At 40.8% G+C, this 22,656-nt stretch overlaps 2 protein-coding genes across 4 annotated transcripts in view; one reads left to right on the top strand and one right to left on the bottom strand.

Annotated features, from left to right (window-relative positions):
- Window positions 1-1,650, top strand: part of LOC113443565 (BAR/IMD domain-containing adapter protein 2-like) — a 31,448-nt gene extending 29,798 nt beyond the window's left edge. For all 3 annotated transcript variants that reach the window (XM_087917425.1, XM_087917424.1, XM_087917426.1), the window contains one exon: window positions 971-1,650. Coding sequence is in view for 1 of the 3 variants with exons in the window: in XM_087917424.1 (XP_087773550.1) it covers window positions 971-1,010 (40 nt within the window). In the remaining 2 variants the exon portion in view is untranslated. The remainder of the gene's footprint in view (window positions 1-970) is intronic.
- Window positions 1,651-2,160: 510 nt separating this feature from the next.
- Window positions 2,161-22,656, bottom strand: part of LMTK3 (lemur tail kinase 3) — a 37,397-nt gene continuing 16,901 nt past the window's right edge. The window contains exons 11-15 of the mRNA XM_087917423.1: window positions 16,189-18,713; window positions 14,142-14,512; window positions 13,404-13,515; window positions 7,147-7,407; window positions 2,161-5,469 (exon numbers count right to left, since the gene is read on the bottom strand). Of these exons, the coding sequence (XP_087773549.1) occupies window positions 5,453-5,469; window positions 7,147-7,407; window positions 13,404-13,515; window positions 14,142-14,512; window positions 16,189-18,713 (3,286 nt within the window). The 3' untranslated portion in view covers window positions 2,161-5,452. The remainder of the gene's footprint in view (window positions 5,470-7,146; window positions 7,408-13,403; window positions 13,516-14,141; window positions 14,513-16,188; window positions 18,714-22,656) is intronic.

Raw genomic sequence — 22,656 nt, 5'->3', positions numbered from 1 at the left:
CATAAATCACTTTTTTCATGCCACTGTAACTGAACAGTCACTAAATGGACTGTTGTGCGTTGTGGACTACCTATATTTAGGCCTCTTTCATATCAGAACTGTTGTTCCCCCTTTTCCAGATAGCAGTAGTTGACAGTGTTCAAACCTAATGATATTAGAATTGAGACTCATATTAAAATAACAGGATCAGCTCAATGATTGGTGCCTTGAATCCCTACTCTGTATTTCCAAAATCCAACATTTATTATAAGTTGCAAAAGGTATGGACATTGCATATATTTGTTGACATTTCAATATAAGGTGGCCATAAAGAAAAGGATTTTACTTAATGCCTCCATTTATGTTTACAGTATAATGTTTATAACTGGAAATCACTTATTTCCCCTGCTCAAAATGTATGTGTTCAAGAGGCAAAAACAGGCTTGTATTTATGGACAGGGTATATACACTGGTTCCCATTTGACATGCTGTTTCAAAAGCATGAAATACAGATCTATTTTTGCCTGTTTTTATTACCCATCACATCGAACAATTTTCTAAAGTAGTTCTATTATTGAATTCTGGAGAGCTAATTATGAAATGTCAAGAAGGGGAAATGTTAAAAATGAAAGATCAGTTTAGAAGGAGATTTGCAGATTAAGCACAGTAGCACAGAATTCCCTGAATACAATATGGTTGCCAACTATGTGTGTGTTTTCCTTTATTCAGATACACACAAGCACATATCCTGGATCTCTGAAACTGGGAACCTTGTGTATTAACTGCTCATTTTATCTTACATAGGGCTAAAATGTATACATTTATCTTTGCATTTCCTGCTTTTTGTTAGAAATAACCACAGTCATCTAATGATTGTTGCTAGTGTGTGTGTGAGAGAGAGAGAGAGAGAGAGAAAGAGAGAGAGAGAGATATATATATATTCAGCTGAAATAATACATCTGGAAAATTTTGATTCTCTTTCACTTAAAAGCCTGAAGAATGAATTCAAGTTACAGGATGTTCATATCTAAGACCAGAGTTTACAGATCCTGCAATTGATATATGAAAATTGGAATGATGGAAAATTTTGACACTGAGACACTCTGCTTTGAGAATATAGAGGAGATGAGGAACATACCAAAACAAAATAAAAATGGCTTTCACATAAAAAGAGACAGCTTGTATGGGATTCATTCAAAACAACAAAACAACAAAAATGCAGGATAGCATTTACCGTATGTGAAGTTGCCATACTATGTTTTTGACAGCGCTGTAAGCTGATTGTAAAGAAATTTTATCATTCTGCACCATATTAGAAGTTGGAAAATAATGGAATAACCATATTTAATCTTTTCAGTTGGGCCATGTAAAATAACTGGTTTATCAAGTGATTGCATGTATGCCATGGTTTCTTACCCACTGGTAAATAATTTTTTTGTTTTACTAAAAAAAAAAGGCTGTTCAACTCTACCTTTTAGATGTTCGGTGTAGCTTGGACATAATATATAAAGAACAATGAGATTCCATTTGATATCAGTCTCTGTGTGCACATAAATGAAAGAGAGGGGATGGGGATGTATTATTGTATTGAGACAAACATTACCAGCTGTGCAGATATTGAAGTCTCATTAGCTATGTCCTAATTTTCAAATTAATAAAATTTAATATAAATGTGTGCCTTTTTATGTTTTCTTGGTACCTTGAAGCAAAATTATTCCAGAGCTTTAGTTTTGGAATGAAAGTCCTCTAGGAGAAATCTTTACAGACTTCACCAGTTTTCTTGCCTTCATAAAGTTTTCCCTACAAATTACAACTTTGTCTGATGTTTTCAAATTGGTTCAAAAGCTCCCTTTGCTGGTCATCAATAGATTGTATCTGCACTTGCGTTCTCATTTATACAGAGAACCCTGGCTTTTATGTGTAACAAAATATGATGCTATTAAAATTCTGGTATTTAAATATTTCTCTATCCCTATTTATTCTTGGAATGAATGTTCCCACTAATGAAATGCCACTCTGCAAATCATATATACATCTATTTCTGCAACACAGATTCTCCAGAGTTCACCCTTTTGTACTTTAGTAAATCATCCATTTCTTAAATATGCAGATTATTATTTCACTTCTCAACCCACCATAATTCAGTATCAATCCCCAGTGGAATCATGGATATACAAGACAAATGGTCATAGGTGTATTTATTCTTCCATTCCTCCCACCAGTCTTTAAAGAATGCCACTTTCTTTATAAACAAAACACCCACCCACCCGAAAGAAGAAGACTCTTCCATTTTAACAGAGCATTTGATAAATATGATCATCCCTTTCTTTCTTTATTCTGTGCTACAAATGGCAACAGGAATGGGGGTTATTGATATCATACCCAAACTTCTGTTTCCCTCAGAATCTATAAAAATGGAATATATGGTACCGAGGTGGAAGCCATGATCATAGAGAGAATGTTTCTATCATGGCAAGAATGGAAGCTGGATAATCAAAATGTTCATTCACACTGCCCACGACCAAGAGGCAGAATGTGGAGGCCTGATGCCATGCAAAACCAGCCAGTTTCCAGTCTTGATGTTCTTGAGATAATACAGATGCTGCTCAAGCATTTGACAGGCACTTAAAGAACACTTGTGGACAAAGTGTGGAAAGATCTTGCCACCTGCTGGATACACCCCTGCCACACCCTGGGGCAGGCTCAGGGTTTTAATTTTGTAATGAAGTTGTTATTGGAAAACCCGCTACTTTTGAAAAGGGCACGGCAGTGAAACACAACCAAATCCAGTAAGCCCACTCTTCCTTCCAATTTGCAAGTTAAGTGGAGCGAGCATCTGCATAACACATTGTAAGCTGGTGTGTAACCCTACAATACCCTTCCTACTTTATGCCCACAGCTTCTAAAAATTCCAAAAGCAATTGAATCTTGGTGTCTTCAGATACCCAGAAGGAGAAAAACCTTCCTTGACTTCATCCCCTAATTGGGACTACTACCAGATGTAACGGAGCTGCAGTTCCCAGAATTTCCAGGCTGTGCTGGCTAAGAGTTGTACATCTAACACATCTGGAAAGCATTAAGTCAGGCAAAGCTGCCTTAAATTTCTCAGAAAGGATATCATCTGATGGAGGCATAGATAGTGTCCATAAAACTTAAGAGACTAGTAAATAGAATGGGGACTTGAAAAACTTGTAGTTTACTTAGCATTGCCAGTGCTGGAAGTCGCCATTTGGGAGCTAGACGCTATAAACAGATTGCGCCCAAACTCTTATCTATCTATTCACTGTTTTCCAACCATGGGAATTTCCAAGAATGTAGACTTCAACCCCCCAGAATTCTCATTAATGGTCATATTGGCTCTGAAATGCTGAGAGTTGAAGTCCACACTCCTGGAAATTCTCAAGGTTGGGAAAGCCTGATTTAGTTGATAGTCCTGGACTTCCTTAGTAAAATATATAGATCACAAAACACCATAGAGTATGGTGAAATGTTCTGTAGATAGCTAGCTTATTTTACATCTGATGCAAAATACCCAAAGTCTAGGGTTAAAGATTTTGGGGATTCCACTAAAAGAATTTGTTCTTGTCAACACTTCAGCTTGCCAAAGGAACCAGCTAATAGTTGTTTTCTTCTAAGTTTTTAGAACACTATCGCAACTATTATTTCAACACAAATCAGTAAAGACATCAGCAATTGCCAACTCCATAAATCAAGCCATGCTCAGAGTGCAGATAATGTCTCTCCCACTTCTTGGTTTTTGTTGCTTTTTCCCCTAGGCATTTGTCAACTCCCCTCTTTCATCACCCTTTTCCCAGCTAATCATGGCTAAAACTAAGGAGAGCAATTAAGAAAACTCACATTTCTCTATTATAAACTAAATAAAAAGTGAAACTATTGCCTGAAGGTTAATTAAGATTTAGAGTCACTAAGGGCTCATTCAACTTGGTCCATCTTGGTCCATGTCTGCTTCTAACAGAGGCTGAAAACCAACCTATAATATGCCATTTTCAGGCTGAAGAATTGTCAAAACCATCTTTCCCACCAAGAACCACTCCAGATATGTTAGGATGATAACATCCCTTATTCTTGGCCAACACAGGCATTAGTTTTAAGACTGATGTCTTCCAGGTGTGTTCAACACACACGTGAAAGACACTCAGTTAAATCAGCCAGTAGAATTGGGTGCTTAAGTCTAATCTTACATTCCTCCTCTTTCTTCACCAGAGTTAAACACTCTTCATTGCTGCTTATTGGCCACAATGTTCTGCAGATAAGAGAGAGGTGTTTCCCCTCAAAATGCCCACAGAGTAGGTATCTCCGTAGAATTGCTTGAGCTTTTTCAGTCCAACCCATTTCCTCCCCACACTGTGGTTTTTGGCACAAGAGATGTCTTTTCCATTCTTTGAAAGTCCTTGTCATTTCAACTTATTTCAACGGGTCCCAAAAGACATTTATTAACCTCTAAAACAAACCAGTGGGGGACTGAGAAAGTCAGAACCTGCCACTCTCAATAAAAGTCAACCATCTCCAACACAAAGTATGAATTAGGAATGATTTTCCCAGTCCAATGCATGCACTGACCTGTCAAGACAATATGGAGGGAGTTCCCACAATGAATCAATGGCTATCCATTACTTGGCCACTACAAATGAGTGATGTGACCAATTTACTGTTTTTCTTTATCACTTCAGGAATAATTGAAATGGTGAACAAGGGATACCCACCCATCCAACTCTCACTACCCAAGGTTCCTGTGACTTTACAGCATTTGATTACTCTATCTTGTCATTATGATTCTGTCTGAGGTTCAACAGAATGGTCTGTTATATATATATATATATATATATATATATAATGCTGGTTAAATGGAGATGGTCACCAGCCCTATTCAGTTCCATTTGGCACAAAAGGACTTTTAAATTGGTAGCCATGTTCCATATTACAAGACTGCAGGTGATGAAATGCAGAAGGGCTCATGAGCAGTTGTAGGCAACTTCCTGAATATTGGTTTCTCCCCTCCCACCCCCAACCCTCTCAATTTGGCACAGAGGGTCCTTAGAAGGGACATATCAGAGAGTGGAAGGGAGGCTGGAAGAGGAGAGGGGTTATACATTCAAAAGCCAGTGCGGAGCAGGGGCCTCAAGCTTTGAGGAGATATCTTCCTCATCATATGGAGGCCTGAGACTGTTTGTACAAAAAGTTCTGCTTCTCTACCTCCCCAGGCAGGGATGTGTCAGTGAGCAGAAGGAGAGCAGAAGTCCACATATGTTAGGTTCTAGTTAGCAATAATGGCCCCATGCTGTGCACCCAGATACACACGTGCACACATACATACACACACACATCTGTCAGTCTATCCACTGCAGAAAACGGATGTGTGGTAGCTTGGTATCAGCAGATCAACTGGATGACTGGGTGCTGCCCCTGAATGTTGAGATGACAGGTGGTGGGGTTGTCCAATTTCCATTAATTCTCAGTTCTCAATTGCATCTGGAAGGTGGAGAGAAAAAGAAACTTCTAGTTAAGGAGGAGGAGAAGGAGGGGGAGGAAGAGGAGGAGTGGGAGAGGAAGAAGGAAGGCAAAGGAAGGAGGAGGAGGGGGGAGGAGAAAGGAGAAGGAGAAGGAGAAGGAGAAGGAGAAGGAGAAGGAGAAGAAGAGAAGAAGAAGAAGAAGAAGAAGAAGAAGAAGAAGAAGAAGAAGAAGAAGAAGAAGAAGAAGAAGAAGAAGAAGAAGAAGAAGAAGAAGAAGAAGAAGAAGAAGAAGAAGAAGAAGAAGAAGAAGAAGAAGAAGAAGAAGAAGAAGAAGAAGAAGAAGAAGAAGAAGAAGAAGAAGAAGAAGAAATAATAGTAGTATTTTGGGGCTGAGAGTCGCATGTGGCCTTTGAATGTCATTTTTGGAGGGTGCATTCTAGAATGACACAAGCACATCAAGTTATGCTTCTCTGATCTACAACAATAATTTTAAAAGACTGCTAAATGGAACAATTCTGTTTTCCAGCCAAACATACATAATTCCAATTGGGTAAGGAATTGGGGTTGGTTTTTATCCTCCTGGTCCCTAGAGGATAATGTTACTTCCTGCACTTCCTCTATTAACAAAATGACCAAGAAGCTTTGGAAATGTCTGCCTTTTATTATGAAGATAGCTTTCTAAAACTCCACAATTCTCCAGACTTCCTCTATCTCAATTTAATACAAGAAAGGAAGGCAAGTTTTTTTCAAGATCAAAGAGTGGGGGCTGATGGGACAGATTTTATTGTGCAATTGTGATGCCTTGGCCAAGGCCTGATGTGGAGAATCAAGATTTTATCTTAGCTTTCTAAAGTAATCTTACTCTTTTTCTCCAGTCAATCTTTTTTGTTTTTACCTCTCCTCCCTCAATTCATTCAGGAGAAGAAGACAGAATAGCTATTTGATACTTTTTAAAAATCAGTAGTGGTAGGGAATTAAGGATAGCAATAGCACATAGACATATATCTTTTTATAATGCTTTACAGTCCTCTCTAAGCAGTTTACAGTCAGCATATTGCCCCCAACGATTTGGGTCCCCATTTTACTCAGCTGGGAAGGATGGAAGGCTGAATCAACCTTGAGCCTGGTGAGATTCGATCTGCCAAATTGCAGGTAGCTGGCAGTCAGCAGAAATAGCTTGCAGTACTGCACTCTAACCACTGTGCCACCAAGTCTCTTAGATGCCCACATAATCTTCACCAATTGTCTATTCAATCACACAGAGACCTATCATTCATTGGGCAAGCTTTGCCAATTACAGTAATTTTATGGGCCTAGGAAGCTCAAGCTACTCTTCTATGTATGGTTACTGTGAAACTCCATTACTGAATGAAAGGCCATGAATGGCTTCTATACAATCAAAAGGCTTCGTTAGCTTAAAGTAGTTTTCCTCCATTTATGTTCTTCTGAAATATTGGACAACTCTCTGGCTGGAAATTATGGGAGTGAAAATTCAACATCATAGGAAGATGAAATTTGGGGAGGTTTATTCAGATATGAAGAACCATTCCTCTATCATCCACTCCTGCCTGTAACTGGGCATGGAACCAAAATGCCACAAAGCCCCACCTGGAATTTTCCTTCCTCCCTATGTCCCATACTAAACCTCCCCTAGATATGATAATGGAAAAGAATGTTATGCCTCTATGCCCCTTACCAGCTGTGGGTTCCAATTCAGAATCACAGGATGGAGGCCGATGTGGCTCTAGGGCAGGAGAAACGGTAAAGCGAGAGAATCTCAGAGTGTCCACAAGGCTGGACTCAGGCCGCTTGGCTGATGGCAGCAAGGCAGGCGTCATGGGCACCGGTGAAGAAAGGGCTGGGTGTGGCTGTGCTGTGCTGGGGTCTGACACCATGGAGACGTAGGAAGGGTTCTGAGCCATGAGGGGGAAATCATCGTCCCACTCAAAACTGCCACCTGAATTGAGAAGGAAGAAGCGGGAAGATAGGAGGTTAGATTTGGCCAACCCCAGAGTAAAGAAGAAGATAAAAAATATAATCAGTAGTTCTGACATGATGTCATGCTTAAATCTTAATCTGGCTAGGTTTACACAACATGCTAAAGTAGAGTAAAAGAATATGTTGCATGACCAGGCCATCATATTAGATCGGTGGTTCTCCACCTGTTGTCCAGGGATCCCTGGGAAGGAGGCATGATAAGGTGTCTATGAAGGCTGGAAGAAATGTTATGATATAAATCTTGGGACCTTGGCCCGTGGCCACAAAATATATTTAAGGGGGGAAGGGGATCATGGTGAATAAAATGTTGAGAACCACTGTATTAGATCATTATCTGGGTGATTTGTTTGGGCATAGCATGTTGGTTTTTAGAAACAAAGCAGTTATGTTTTGTTATGAGGAAAATAGGAGTGGGTGCCACAAGGTTCCGTCATAGGCCCAGTACTCTTCAATATCTTCATTAATGACTTAGATGAGGGAATAGAAGGGGAACTTACCAAATTTGCAAATGATATTAAGCTGGCAGGAATAGCTAACACCCAAGAAGATAGGCTCAAGATCTAGATGGATCTTGACAGACTAGAACACTGGGCCGTATCTAACAACATGAAATTCAATGTGGAGAAAAGTAAAGTCCTACACTTAGGCAAGAAAAACCAAGAGCACACATATAGACTGGGTGAAACCAGGCTCAATAGCAGTAACTGTGAGAGGATCTTGGAGTCTTAGTGGACAACCAGCTAAATATGAGCAAGCAGTGTGCAGCAGCAGCCAAAAAAGCTAATGCAATCCTAAGTTGTATTAACAGAGGGATACAATCAAGATCAAGGGTGGTACTAATACCACTCTATAAAGCCTTAGGAAGATCACACCTAGAGTACTGCATCCAGTTTTGTTCACCACATTACAAAAAAGATGTTGAGACTCTAGAAAAAGTATGGTTACAGGAACTGGGCTTGGCTAGTCTGGTAGAAAGAAGGACCAGGGGAGACATGATAGCAGTCTTCCAATATCTGAGGGGCTGCCACAGAGAGGAAGGGATCAAGCTATTTTCTGAAGCATCTGTAGGCCAGACAAGGAATAATGGAAGGAAACTGAACAAGGAGAGATTTAACCTGGAAATAAGGAGAAACTTTCTGACAGTGAGAACAATCAATCAATGGAACAGCTTGCCCTCGGAAGTTGTGGGAGCACCATCATTTGAGACTTTCAAGAAGAGATTGGACTACCATCTGTCAAAATTGGTGTAGGGTCTCCTGCTTGGGCGGGGGGGTTAGACTAGATGACCTACAAGGTCCCTTCCACTCTGATTATCTGTTATCTGTTCTATTCACCCAGGTTTCAGTTCCATATGTCATATGAGCCCTGTCTTTGGATCACTATTGAGTACAAGAATTAGCTGCAGAAAAATTTATTTTATAGTGCTTAGATGCATAAATAGGAAAAATATAGCAATGAGTATAAATTTTCTCGATGTCATTATTTCCTAATTCCTCCCATTTGCTCATTTCCACCTCATGTCCCTCTGCTCTGCAGCTCCCATTTGACAAGCTAATTTCGGTATGGAAGCTTAATCACTTTAAGTTCTTTCGGTCAACTTGTTTTTTCACAGACATACATGCATTTCACAAACACCTGGCTAATGATCTATGCTCACACGCATCCTGATAGAACATGTAATTTCATCATGAGAAAATTATTTCTGCAATTAAACTTTATTGGCCTGCTTTGTACAACAACTGTTTTTTTTTTTAAAGTCTTCCTATCATTCTGCGAGTTCTCACTTCTCTTTCTTCCACTATGCTAGAAGAAAATTTGAGGTAATGGAAAACCCTGACCGTTCCTTCCCTCTCAGTCCATTGATCTGCTATACAGACTCTGTCAAAATGAACAGGAGGTCCAGATCCTCGTATTTGATCTTATAGGCCAAAGGAGGTCACCTCAGGGCTATTTAGGCTTCCTAAAGCATATCTTAAACTAAGCAGGATTAAAGCATGGCTGCCTGAAAACAACTTGTCAGACAGTGAAGACAGATGCCAAAGTGTATTCTGAATATAGGAAGCTCCATAAATCCTTTGCCTCTGTCTGTGTCATTGGATAAAAACACTTCTGAGTGCTTGGAAAAATACTATTAAGTCATGGAGAGCACTAGAAGGGGGCCAATTCCATATAAGGAACTTAGCACAATTTATGACCTTATTATTTATTTATTTGTATCCCACCTTTATTATTTTTACAGAGTAATTCAAGGCGATGAACATATGCAACATACCTTTCAGAATGGCTGCCTAACTTAATTTAGCAGATCTCCAGGAACAGCAATAACAATAACAGAAGGATAAAATGTGCTGAGGTCAGTGTGTTATGCTGCAACTACTGCATCACTGAAGGATTGTTGGTGCTCTTTGAGCTTGGTGGTTTGCTTATAAAAGCTTCATTACCAAAGTAGATAACATCATCAGTAGCATCTAGTTTGGTAAGGAAATATCTTCAAAAAAATCACCAAGCTCAGAAAGCACCAAGGAATGCACAGCTCAATCCTGAGCTACAAATATTCTATTTTACTGGTATTTCTAAAGGACCCAGATTGTTGGGGGCAATATGCTGACTCTGTAAAACTGCTTAGAGTGGGTTGTAAAGCATTATAAAGCGGTATATACATTTAAAGTTAACCACTATGCTGTGTTTTACATGGGACTTCTTTTGAATTATGTTTGGAAATTCCAGAAGGGAATCCAGAGTGGTCCAATACATATTCTGATGACCTCCAATTTGTTTTCTGATAAATCAATTCATACCTTAGTCAAGGTACAAATAACCAGGTTCCATTATCCTACTTCAGACACATTATGTGAAGACTTAGCTCTCTGATGGTGTACAAAATGAAAGGAATGAAAGAGGAGGGCAACCAATAGAAAGTGGATATACTCACTTATAATGTTGATGAGTGCACTCTACTGGAAGACGTGAAAGATCAGGTTAGGGACAGATTGCCAAGGAGAAAATAATCTGCATTGATGATGCCAATCAATCAATTAATCAATGAAATGTCCCTAAACATCAGAAATCTGATCAGAATAGCTATTTCTTCTCATGTTCATCAGTTGACAGTTAAACTTCAGCACTTGCTCTTTGTGTTCTACCAAGTTTTGTTGATATGCTTGACAACTACAGAAGATGGGCTTCTAAGTATCATATCCAAACACTGGGTATGACTTCTCCAAAGAACCTTGGTAAGCCACCTCTCTGTTTTGGAAAGCAGAAAGTAATATATATTCTGTGCCTTCGATCTATCTTTCAGCTCTTGTGACATTATTTTTCCAACAGAAACTATTAATTTACATTCTTCTTGGCTGCTGTTTTAGTAATCTATTGTCCTTTTAATTGCTTTTGTTTTGTTTTTAAGTTTATTGTATCTTGAGGCCTTTAGGGAGAATTACACTTCCTTACAAAGGAAATAGTTTTTAAAATTGGATATACCTCCATCATCAGGCCTGGCCACAACACAAAGCAGATTAGTTTCTGAATAAGGAAGAATGTGTAACACCATCTGCCTTAATATGATGATTTTAGAGTCTGAGCCTTCATGGAGGCAATAAAAATTATATTCTAAAAATAAACCATGTGGAGATTATTTTTTTTAAAGGATCAGCCAGCGTCAGCATAACTATTATGCAATGTCTCCTAAATTTCTACTAACTGAAGCACATATTCATTTTAAGAAGTTAAAGCTTTATTTCTTTCCACTCACACCCGAAATGGATTTAAATTGAAGAATGCTAAAGAACAATGTTTATCTTCAGATAGATTCACTTTGCAGGAGTCTCCACAGAAAAAGATGAACCAAGGCAGAAATAAAAGTGAAGCTCACCTGGGGACTTGCAGTTCTGTTCTGTCTTTGCATTGGAGACAATCAAATGATCCCAATCATCATACCCAGGAAAGATACAGAAAAAATTTATCCATCCAAGCAAAAACTGGGAGGAAAATGTTATTTGTACGAATGCACTTAAATCTAGACAAAATCTTGCTGGCTGGACTTAACATTTTTGCAGATTTACTAGGCCACACCAGGAATTTTTGCATGTTTTCCTAGTTTTCCTTATTTTAAAAAAAACTCCTTATTTGAAGGTTTACATTAGCACTTTCATATATACTTCAACAAATGCTGAGAAACTCTGCCCCAGTTTTAGCCACTGTAGGGAGAACTTTTTGCAAAAAAAGAAACAAGAGGCCACACAGGTTGTCCAGCCCTTCTTTAAATTGTGTTGAAATCAATTTCTATTTCTGATATTGTAAAAATGTTAATTAAAATATTGTTAGTGGGTCCTAAACACGTAAGTATCTTAGTGTCTTTCCTTAGTTCTTACTATTTTATAGCAGCAAAACAAAGTGCCCTAACAATCTGATTTTGAAAACCACTGCCTGACAGGGATGGTCGTCCAATTTCCACTTGATCACATCCAAGAGGAAATCATATCTCTGGTTTCTTTCTAATATTCATCCAATCTCAATCTTTTCTGTACCTCAATGCTATTATTCCCAGTTTTGCATTCTGGAATCGTAGATAATCTTTCATCCTTTTCCACATCCTTTTTCTATTCTCTTTCAAATATTGCATGTTCTCTTACTTTATCTCTACCACAATCATCTGCCTTTTATTTTCTCTTCTTAGAGCTTTCTGCTTCCTTAGATTCTTTTCAGCTTAGTTTCTTGTCCTTCAATCTTCTTCATTGTCCTTCTATGAATAACTTTCTTCAAGTGTGGTGCCCAGAATTGTAAACAACAATAAAGATAGGATCTGACCAATAGGAAATAAAATGGAACTATATCTCACCTGGCATTTTATACCTGGAAATCTGATTCCATTTTCAAGGGTAAATTCACCAATGCCATTTTTCCACCTCAAGTAAAACATCCAAATGATTTACAGCTTTAAAAATACACACAGAGAGATGGTGGAACCATCAATGAACAATCTGAACATTTAGAGATGAAGATGGGAGGTAGAATAGTAGCAATTATTCTAGATCAGTGTTTCTCAACCTTAGCAATTTTAAGATATTCCCCCAAATTGCTGCCTGCAATTTGGCAGTTCAAATCTCACCAGGCTCAAGGTTGACTCAGCCTTCCATTCTTCCAAGGTCGGTAAAATGAGGCTCCAGATTGTTGGGGACAATCTGTAAACTGTTTAAAGAGGGCTGTAAAACACTGTGAAGGGGTATATAAGTCTAAGTGCTATTGCTATTCTCGTTCTCTAAATAACCCATTCCACAAAGAAACTAACAAACCGACGCAGTCTTGTCCTTTCAGTAACACCACAGCATCACTGAGCAGTCTCTTCCAGCCTTATAAAAGGTACCTCCTACATTGCCCATTCCTGTCCTAAAATTAGCATTCAAGTTTATTGTTTTGTTGAAGCAAACAATCATAAATGTGAAAATTCTACTAGGACTCTTGTTCATTAGTTTTGACTGATACCCAAGATGATCACACTGCTAGACTAACTCTGTTTCTAAATGCCTGAATGTAATACAAATTGTGGCAGGAGATGGATGGATGGATGGATGGGGAACTTTCTGATTCCAATCTGCATTTGTTTTATTCTGAACTTAGTTTGCTTCTTCTTGAAATTGTCCTCATGCCAAGCTGATTTTTGCAGCTATCTTTGATCCCTTTCAGCATTCTTCCTTCAAAATCAAACTTAATCTCTTTTGGACTTAATTCAAGTCTTCACCAGTCTATTTTTCCTATATCTGACAATCAGTTTGACCACAAACCTTCCTGAAACTTGACCCTTTCCTCCAACTTATTTCACATACCACTTTCTTATCAAAAGCACCTGGATAGCTCAGCCTTCGTCCACTCTGACTCTGTAGCTAGATGGCCCATCTCCTACTTGACATTTAAGGCTGCTAGAGAGGGTAGATATTTCTGACTTGTTCCAGTACTCACTGAAGCCATCAGCTGGTGGGAAAGTATCAAGTCCCGGTTCGGCTGCTGAGCCAGGCGAAGGGGCATCACCATCGGGGGCTCCCTGTGAACTCAGTTCATTGGTTGGTGTCTCCTATATATAAACATGGACAGGAATTAAAATGAATTATCCATCTAAAGTCCCTCCGGACTGAGGCATAGTTCAATCAAATAAGTAAGAAAGGAAAATCATTTATCAGAATGCAAAGGTTTAGCAATCGACTGTTTAAATCATGGGGTGGGAAGAGAGATAAGACTAGCAGGATGTGCACTGGAAGAAACCCTGGGGTTTTCAGGACCTTCGACCATTGATGTAAACCACAAGGGAGAAAAGAGCTTTCATATTGCATGTCATCATTATGCAAATGTGCTTGAATCCTTTCAGCTATTGGAATAGATCCAAGGCAGCCAACTGCTAGGAGGAAAACCTATTATCCACAGATCATTGGCTGTTTCTAAAAGGAGGCATGAAAGGACAGCATGGCTGGGATTAAGCCAAACCCAAAAGGAGATATGTGTTGTGTGCATTGACAGAGAATTTAAAGAGTGGACAATTGGGTGAGAAGAAATAAACACAGAGATGCAGAAGATAAGAGAAAGACAAGATCCAGGATCCCTGAAAGAAGAGACACTGCCTGGAAATGGGACTATTAAAGTCCTTCTTCATGCTGTTGTGAATCAACTTTAATCCTCTCCATCCTTCACCTCCTCATTACTCACCTGATCAAAGAGGTAGACGGTGACATCATCAAAGAAGGAGACCATTTTCCGCTTGCGGTCAAACTCAGCTGCTGCCTCTTCCGCTGAGCGGGGTGACTTGAGAAGGCCACGCAAATTGCGGGCATCATCGCTTTCACTCACCACAATGGGCACGCCCCTCCCTCCGCTTCCAGCCAAGCCTCCTTCCTCATCTTCTTCAGCATCCTCTTCCTCTTCCTCTTCTCCTCCTAGGGAAGCCTCTCTCCCTCCCAGAACTGGACCCTCCCCCAAAGCGGTTCCTTCCCAAAATGGTCCTTTCCTTGCTCCGCCAGACGGGGGAAATGTCTGCAAAGCCAGTGGCGGCAGTGACAGAGACAAACGGGATAGCTTGACTGGAGGCAAATGTTAGAAGTCAAAGGCCATGATTGCCAGGAGAAAGGAAAGTGATGGAAGAGCCAATGTTCCACGGTCAAGAAGGACAAATAACATGGAAACCAGTCAAGAATAAAAGAGTTGGGATGAAAGAGAGACAGAGACAGAGACAAAGAGGGTGGGGAGAGAGGGGGGGAGGAAGAGAGAGAATGTATTATTTCACCACAAGTACTTTTTTTTTTTGGCTCACATATCACCTGGTATGAGCTGCCACATGTATTAATTCAAAATGAACGAATAGTTTACTCTAATTTGATTACCAAAACTACCTTGGTCTGCAGACAACTAGTATGCATGGAAAAATTGACAGCATAATACATTTGTGATCATTTCTGTAACTAATTACCTTTTTCCATCTAACACTATGGATTGAACTGGTTGGATTAATAAAGCAGCTAAAAGATTTTTTTTTTTACTGTTTGTGACATCGCCTATAAATCCACCCTGTTCAAAATTATATTTTTAAAAAAATATATACATTGATTAGCAGAACACTCCTACACACACAAAAAAATTGTTTGTCGAGTCCATGGGTGGTGTTTATGTAGTCTATAGGGGAAGAAAGCTTTATAGCAAAAAAGAAAAAAGAAAAAAGAAAGAAAGAAAAAAGAAAAGAAAAAAGAAAAGAAAAGAAAGAAGTAAAATTTAAAAAATGGACTGTTGGATCAAACTGTAAGTTTGCCCAGAGTCACTTGGTTGGGTTAGGCAACTATAGAAATTGAATAAATAAAGTTAAAATAAAATAAAATAAAATAACTAATCTTATTCAGTGTCTCCAGGATACCTATGAGTTGGAGGAACTCTTCTTTCTTCATTTAAGATTTTATTTTGAAACTTAGGAGAGGACCTCATGGGACACTCGTCCTGCTCCAAAGAACCACAGCCAGGGATATTGATGGGAAGAAGTAAAGTAATAATGGGGGTTGCAATGGTGCCATCAAAGCTCTGTCCCTTTTAATATGAACTGCATATTAAAGTGTTGGGGATTTAATAATGTGACTTAAACAAGGGTGGGATTCAAAAATCCCAGCAACTGGTTTGCTGCCCAGTTGCTGGGTGGGTGTGTCCATGGTGGGCATGGCCTACTGGAACAGCCCTGGGAGGGCTGTTTTTCACCTTCTCTAGGGTCTGGAGGCTTCCCTCAGGCCTCTGGGAGGGTGAAAATGGCCTCTTCCAGGCCCTGGAGGTCTCCAGAAGCTATAAACAGGCCCGTTTTGCAACTTCCGGTACTTCCAGTAGGGCCAGTTTTCCCCCTCCCAGACCCTGCACTTCCCGTGCAGACCCTGCACTCATCTGCATCAAAAATGGGCCAAGTGGAGAACTCCTGGGTGGGGACGGGTGGGCAGAGCCAGCCAGTCGGTTCAAATACCAGTTCAGCAAACCAGATGCAAATTTAACATCCGGGTCGCCCGAACCGGTCCAAACCAGTAGAATACCACACCTGGACTTAAACCACCATCTTGAATTCTCCCTACCACTTCTTCCACCACCACAGGCTTGGCCGCTGCCACTTTCCCATTAAATCAGTGATTCTCAACCTCTGTAATTTTAAGCCAAGCGGATGTTTTTCCATCCTGTTTGTAACATGAACGTCTTCCTGTTACTGCCACCCTGAATTATAGATTGTAGAATTTACCTTTGATATCTTCACTGGCTTGATTCACAGGGACCCCAAGCTCTTGCTCCTTTTTAAACTGGTCAGTTGCTACATAAGTGTCTTCCTGAGGATCTTGTGATTGTTCCAAGTTAGTCATGGGTTCACTTTGGATCTCAGTATGGATAGCTTTCTCTGTTTCCTTCCTTTCTTCTTCTTTCCATTCCGGTTGCTTCTCTTCAGATTCACCAGTTCCTTCCTTCTTCTGCTGCTTTTCTTCTTCCTCCTCTTCCTCTTCTTCTTCTTCTTCTTCTGCTTTATCTGCCACACTTTCTGACCACTGGAAATGCACTGTTTCCTCAAGGTGGCTTTTTTCCTCGTCCCCTTCTTCCTCTTTTTCTTCTCTTCCCTCTCCTCCTTCTTTTTCTTTTCCTCCTCTTTCTTTTTCCTTCTCTTCCTCTTCCCCAGTTTTCTGTGTCTCTTCTGGCTCCAGGCTCCAAAGCTTGACAATGGCCTGATCTTTTAAGGAGGCAAGTTGTGAAGAGCCCAATTTTGGCACTTTCTGGCTGCAAAGTAGATTCCGTGTGACATTTTCTTGCAGTGTGACCAACAACTGTTCTTTGCATACCTGAACCACAAAACCTGCCTCTACTATTGCCTTCTCTGAAGGCTTTTCTTCCTCAGTTCTGGTTACAACTGGTGCCTCAGAGGATTCGGCCTCCCCATCAGAGAAGTAAGCAGAATCGCGGTGAGGGGTTGAAAGCCCCAAGCTCCTGCCTACCTCTTCTTCAAATTCAGTCCCTTCTTCACTCACTGAGAGTGTCAGATCACTAGTAGACTGAGAGATGGGCATTGCTGGGACTTTGACAGGATCATTTTCTGCTTCTATTTCTTCCTCTTCTCCAGAAGGTGAGGGAGGTGATTCCTCTTTAAATATAAACTCAGGTGAAAAAGTACTCTCTGTTTCATAACCACTATCCCCAAATTTTTGTCCTGGGGAGGAGTAGTGGGAGGCTGGGCTGCAGACATCTGAGGAACTCGTATTAGAAGGGATGTCCAAGGAATCTACAGAATCTAGGGTTCCTCTTTGCCGGTCAGGTGCTGCTGGGGAGAGGCTCAAAGTTGCAGGGCCAGCTGAAAATCCATCAACAGCTTCTGGGAGAATTGCAATTGTCTCCTCATCGTTAGTCTCAGCTAGAGTAGATAATGGCGGTATCTCTACAGGGACAATCACATTGCAGCACGCAGATGACATCGTTGGAAAGGGTGACCCAGGGGGACGGATGTTTCCTCCACCTCTTTGCTTTGGGTAATCTTGAAGTTCATAGGTCTTCACAGCTGTGCCCATAAGTGGGTCATAAAATTCACTATGCTCCCCAGTATCTCCATCACAGTCCCTAGGGGGTACTATAGAACAGTCAGATAGGGAGCCCCGCTCCACTTTGAGGGAGGAGTCGTCCTCGGTGCCATAGCTATCACGGTGAGGACGCCTCAAAGGTGGGCCATGATTGCTCCAACTGCTTACCACATCCCCTCGAGGGATGGCACAGGTGCAACAGGCCCGAGTGCACAGAGGGCAGGGCAGAAGTTTGCGCCGCCCTCCTCCAATGCTGCTTCCACCATCATCCGTGCTGCTGCCAGAACTGTGGTCCTCCATCAGAGAAGGCTCCTGCTCCCAGGAAGGTGACCCCTGGAACTCTGAGGGGTCCCCAGCAAGTGTCTCCCCTGCCCCTCGTTCTTCCATCATCTCAGCATCCCAGCTACGCTGCTGATCCTCCAACTCACGATACACAGTAAGTAGGGATTCTGCAAGGAAAGCTTCACTTTCTGTGGCTGGCGTCTCTGTCAGCGACGTCTCTTGGATCTCACCATCGACACGGAAAGGATTGCTTTCACCACTACCCCCAGACAAGAAAGGGTTAGTATTGGACTGCTCGGGTGGCCGAAGAGAAGCATTGTGGCAATCCCAATCAGAGGGAAAGAGGGGCTGTGGTGCTGACCCAGGGCTGGGGGCACACACTGGCCCTTCGCCACTACCATGATCCTCCAGGCGAATGTAATATTCACTGCTGACGGAAGGGCTGCGGGCGCTGATTACAGGCACAACACTGGGCGTCTCCAGACTGTGCCCACGGTGTATTGCCTGTTCATAGAATGGGTTGCTGCCAGGCACTGCTAGCCCACCGTTGCTGGAAGAATATTCGGGTGGTGCTGAGGCAGGGCCCTTCCATCGCCCCAGCCGGGCCTTCTCCCACATATACTCAAAGTTCAGCCCTCCACTGCTTTCAGTCACGGTCAGGATGTCATCCATGTCTCCACCATGGAATCCATCCAGGAGTGGGTAGGCTGAAATCTCATCTGATGAGCAGTGATGGCGTGCTGTAGAAGAGGAAGCCGGTGGTGGGGAAGAGGAACGCATGGGTTTCAGGGCACTCCAGCGCCACTCAAAACTCTCCTCTGCCTGAGCATTGGAGCGCTCATTCAACAGGTAGCTCACCTGCAAGTGCAGCTCTTCCATAGTTGGGCGATGAAAAGCTGGTAGCCAGCATGATTGCATCACCTCATACCTGCAGTGGGGCAGGGTTGGAGGGAGGATAGAGGAACAGTCGGAAAAACAGGCAGAAATAGGGTGGAAAAAACACAGTTGTGGGAAGACAGCCTGAAAGGACAGCTAAGGGGTGGGCAGCAGGGATTGGGAACATTTAAAATGAAGCAAAAAAAGTGTTGCAAAAGGACAGTTGGAAAAAGAGGAAGAATTAGACACCCTACAGAGTTGCAAAAGGAAAAGCAAAGGTAGAAACAGATATGCAAAATTAGGAAGAGCTTGACAACTACAGCAAGAGAGAGTCGGGAGAAAGTCAACCAGTAAAAAGTGAAGTAGAGCATATAAAAATACCATTCTGAAGTCATTCATGAGCACAAAAAAATGGGAAAAGTCAGTCCCAAGAATGGAAGGAGAATGGCTGTGACATCAGGAGAGCAAAATGGGTGAGAAGTTGGAGATGCAAACCATTTATAGATCTTGGAGAATTGTTCTAACATAGAAGAGCTACAATACGGCATTAAATCATTGGCCCATCTAATCTTATTAGGAGGAGCATGCCCCAGCCTAAAGACAGAACAGATGGGTATCTGGTAGAGATGCAGAAGTCAATAGCAACCTTTGAGGGTGGGTTGGGCGGGGGAAAGGTCAGGAAGACCAAAATGAGGTAAGCATCGTTGCTGCATCTCAGCACATTCTATGGACAACCCTAACGCTTTGCCAACCCCAAAGAAACTTTCGCGTGTAAACAACGCTAGCTTTTATAGTGAATTCCCACACCAGACAGGTGGTTTGACTAGATCTTCAATTTCTCTTTCCCCTCTTACACTCAATGGTTCTAGAGTTCAAACTGGTATCCACACAAGTGTGGTCCATCTCCCCTAAATCACAAGAAGATGAATATTGTAATTCAATATGAATTACATGAATTGCATTCGCACAATGCACTACTTACTTACTGAATCAATCATTTTTTTCTGGATTGACCATCTCTCTCTCTCTCTCTCTCTCTCTCTCTTTTTTTTTCTATCTATCTATCTATCTATCTATCTATCTATCTATCTATCTATCTATCTATCTATCTATCTATCATCAAATTTAGGCACTGCCCAGCTCACTATTTAAAGGATGCTGGGCAGTTGACAGGTAAAAATCATAAAACTGTATAAAAAAATAACAATGAAAATAGAATTAAAACAGTATGAGAAACAACTAAAAACAAAGATAAAAGATAAGTTAAAAGGTAGAAGAGTTGCTCTCGAGGCACCAACCACCATCAAGGTTGCATGATGCTCTTGAACCCATGTGTCAGGTTCAAGAAACTGGAAATGCTCCAAGGATGGATCAATGATCACCAGTTTAAAAGAAATTCACCAGACTGGAAATGGTAGAAATATTGACTTCAAATGTTTCCTCCTTCAATGGGTTCTAAGCTTTTCTTTTAACCTACCCCCACTCCAATCAAGACCTCCTTTCCATCAGCTGGTGATTCCATCACACCATGTGAGTTGCCAGTGCCAAGTCTTCATACTCATTTGAAATGCCAGAAAAAATGGAGATCAGCCTCACTTTTGGGAGGAGGATATTCTGGGAAGGGCAACAGCAGAGAAGTCTTTCTTCCTAGACTCCGTTAGTCAGATATCTTTAATCGATGGGATCCATAACATAACCTCCATGCCTGACTGGGTGGGACAGGACAATGTGAGTGAGACAAAATTATTTCTTAGGTAATCTGGTCCCACGCTATGAAGGGCTTTAAAGGTAATAACCAACACCTTGAATTGGACTCAGAAGAAGTAAACCGGCACACAATACAGTTCACATAACAGAGGTGTGACAGTCCTTGGGGCACCCAGAATTGCCCTTGCAGCTTTATTCTGCACCAGATAGTCTTCAAGGGTAGTTTTATGTGGAGTGCACTAAATCATAAATCCACTGAAAAGGCACTGAATCGTAAACCATCTAAATGGGTTCACATATACTAAGCCCTTAAATTAAAAAGAACCTAGACAAAGTATTTGTAATGAAGCTTAGTATGTTGCATAAACATTGTCCTATCTTTTATTGACCTAGTTAAACCTGTTGTGAAGTCTGACAGCATCGCTTCAGGGTTTCTCCTTACAGATGGCAGAGCCTAAATTTCCTAATGGAAAGCAAAGGCTCACTCATTCATCCAGATGGATTCCTTTTAGGATAGCAGCATCAGCAGTGTCCACAGCAAACTCTGAGAACCCCAAATGGTAACAAGTGCATGCTGACACCATCAGGCAAACGGTGCCCTTACAGGCTTGCTTCTGCAATACTTGATGCCAGGATGTAAAATGGCGCCATGTGTATGATGATGTCACCAGGCCCTGCCCTCTGAACCCCTCCACCACCAGAAAAAAACATAAGCATAGAACATATTCCATAGCAATCTTAAAGGTGGAGATCAAAATGATCCTTTGACAGAAGATGATCCATAAAAAGGTGCACTCCACTGGCTTTGAAGATTACTTTGAAGTTTATTTTGGGGTTACTGTTGATTGCTTTTTTTAATATAGCAAACAAATGCTAGGACAATTGGATTGATAGATAAATAGATTTACGCATCAGGGACAACTTTTTGTTGTATATAGTTTTTATATCAGGTACAACTTTTTATGCAACTTATGTAGTATTTTTATTTAATAAAGATAGGAAAGTTTATAATTATGCATTGACCTATATTATAACCAGACATGTTATATTTAAAGTCAGTGTGGATGATAAAAAAAAATATTTGCAACAGAAAGAATGCCTTTTTTAAAAAAATAAATCCTCTTTTTATACTTTCACTGCATTCTTTCTTTCTTGATTTTTTTTTATAGGATTTCACAATATGTTATGATGAGATATTAAAAATAATACTACTACTAGAAAAAATATTTAAAATATCTGAAAGGAAATCCTCAGCCCAAATTAGCATCTTAGATAATTACTGACAGAAATAGAAATTGACTGCTTTGATTAAAGAAATGAACATTGGTACTTTTGCTTCCACTTGGAGACCACTTTTGAATTTGGTGTTTGAAGTGGAAAAGAATGAAACTTTGATTTTGGGTTTCACCAAGTAGATTGATAGATCTTTACAGAAATGCATTGTTCATATTATTATGAAAAAGCAAAAAGTAGTGATTTGATGTTAATGCCTTATTTTACTGCAACAGAGAGTCGGAAGTTAATCTTCTTTTTCTTTTCTTATCCTTCCTCACTTCTCTTCCCCCTTTTCCTCTCCACTGCTTTTCTATTTACTTTTCTATTTTGTATTTTATAATATTTTATATATAACTCAATAAAAATGTTAAACTGGAAAGCATCTTAGACAATTACTGACATAAATAGAAAGCTGCAGACAATCAGTTAGCTCAGAGGTCCCCAACCTTTTGGGCACATGGGACCAGTTCCACGGAAAAAGGTTTTGCCAACAACAGGAGTGGGCATGGTTTCGTGTGCTGCTTGCATGCCATGGATGGGACTTCACTTGTTTGCGTGACCCAGTTTCTGGCGGGCCACAGCCTGGTGTCGGTCCACAGACCAGGGTTGGGGACCCCTGAATTAGCTAATATGAGCCAGGAAGAATAGGAAAAGGAAAAAAAAATGGAAAGAGAGTTCACAGCTAAAGAAAGCCTGGCCAGATTGACAGTGCAGAGAAAGAAATGGGTGGACAGAGGAAGAGTCAGAGGAATACAGAGAGAGGGGAGAATGGAAGAACATTAGGAGAAACAAGAATGCTAAGGCAAGCATCACAAAGTTTAGGGATAACATCCCAGATCACAAACTGTCCATGAAACCTCAATAGATGTCTGTCAAGGATGAAGGGAACAGGGACATCTGCGGGGGGAGATGGGGTGGGGTGGGGGGCAAATGAAGCCATGTCTATCAAGGTGTTGCGATACAAATGATGCAAATTATGTATACAGGTAGTCTTTGATGTCTATGGAAATTCT

This window comes from Pseudonaja textilis, chromosome Z (assembly GCF_049901715.1).
Source record: "Pseudonaja textilis isolate UNSWEBS1 chromosome Z, rPseTex1.2, whole genome shotgun sequence".
Classification (NCBI taxonomy): Eukaryota; Metazoa; Chordata; class Lepidosauria; order Squamata; family Elapidae; genus Pseudonaja; species Pseudonaja textilis.
The sequence above is the reverse complement of the archived record's forward strand: the minus strand, read 5'-3'. Positions and strand labels throughout refer to the sequence as shown.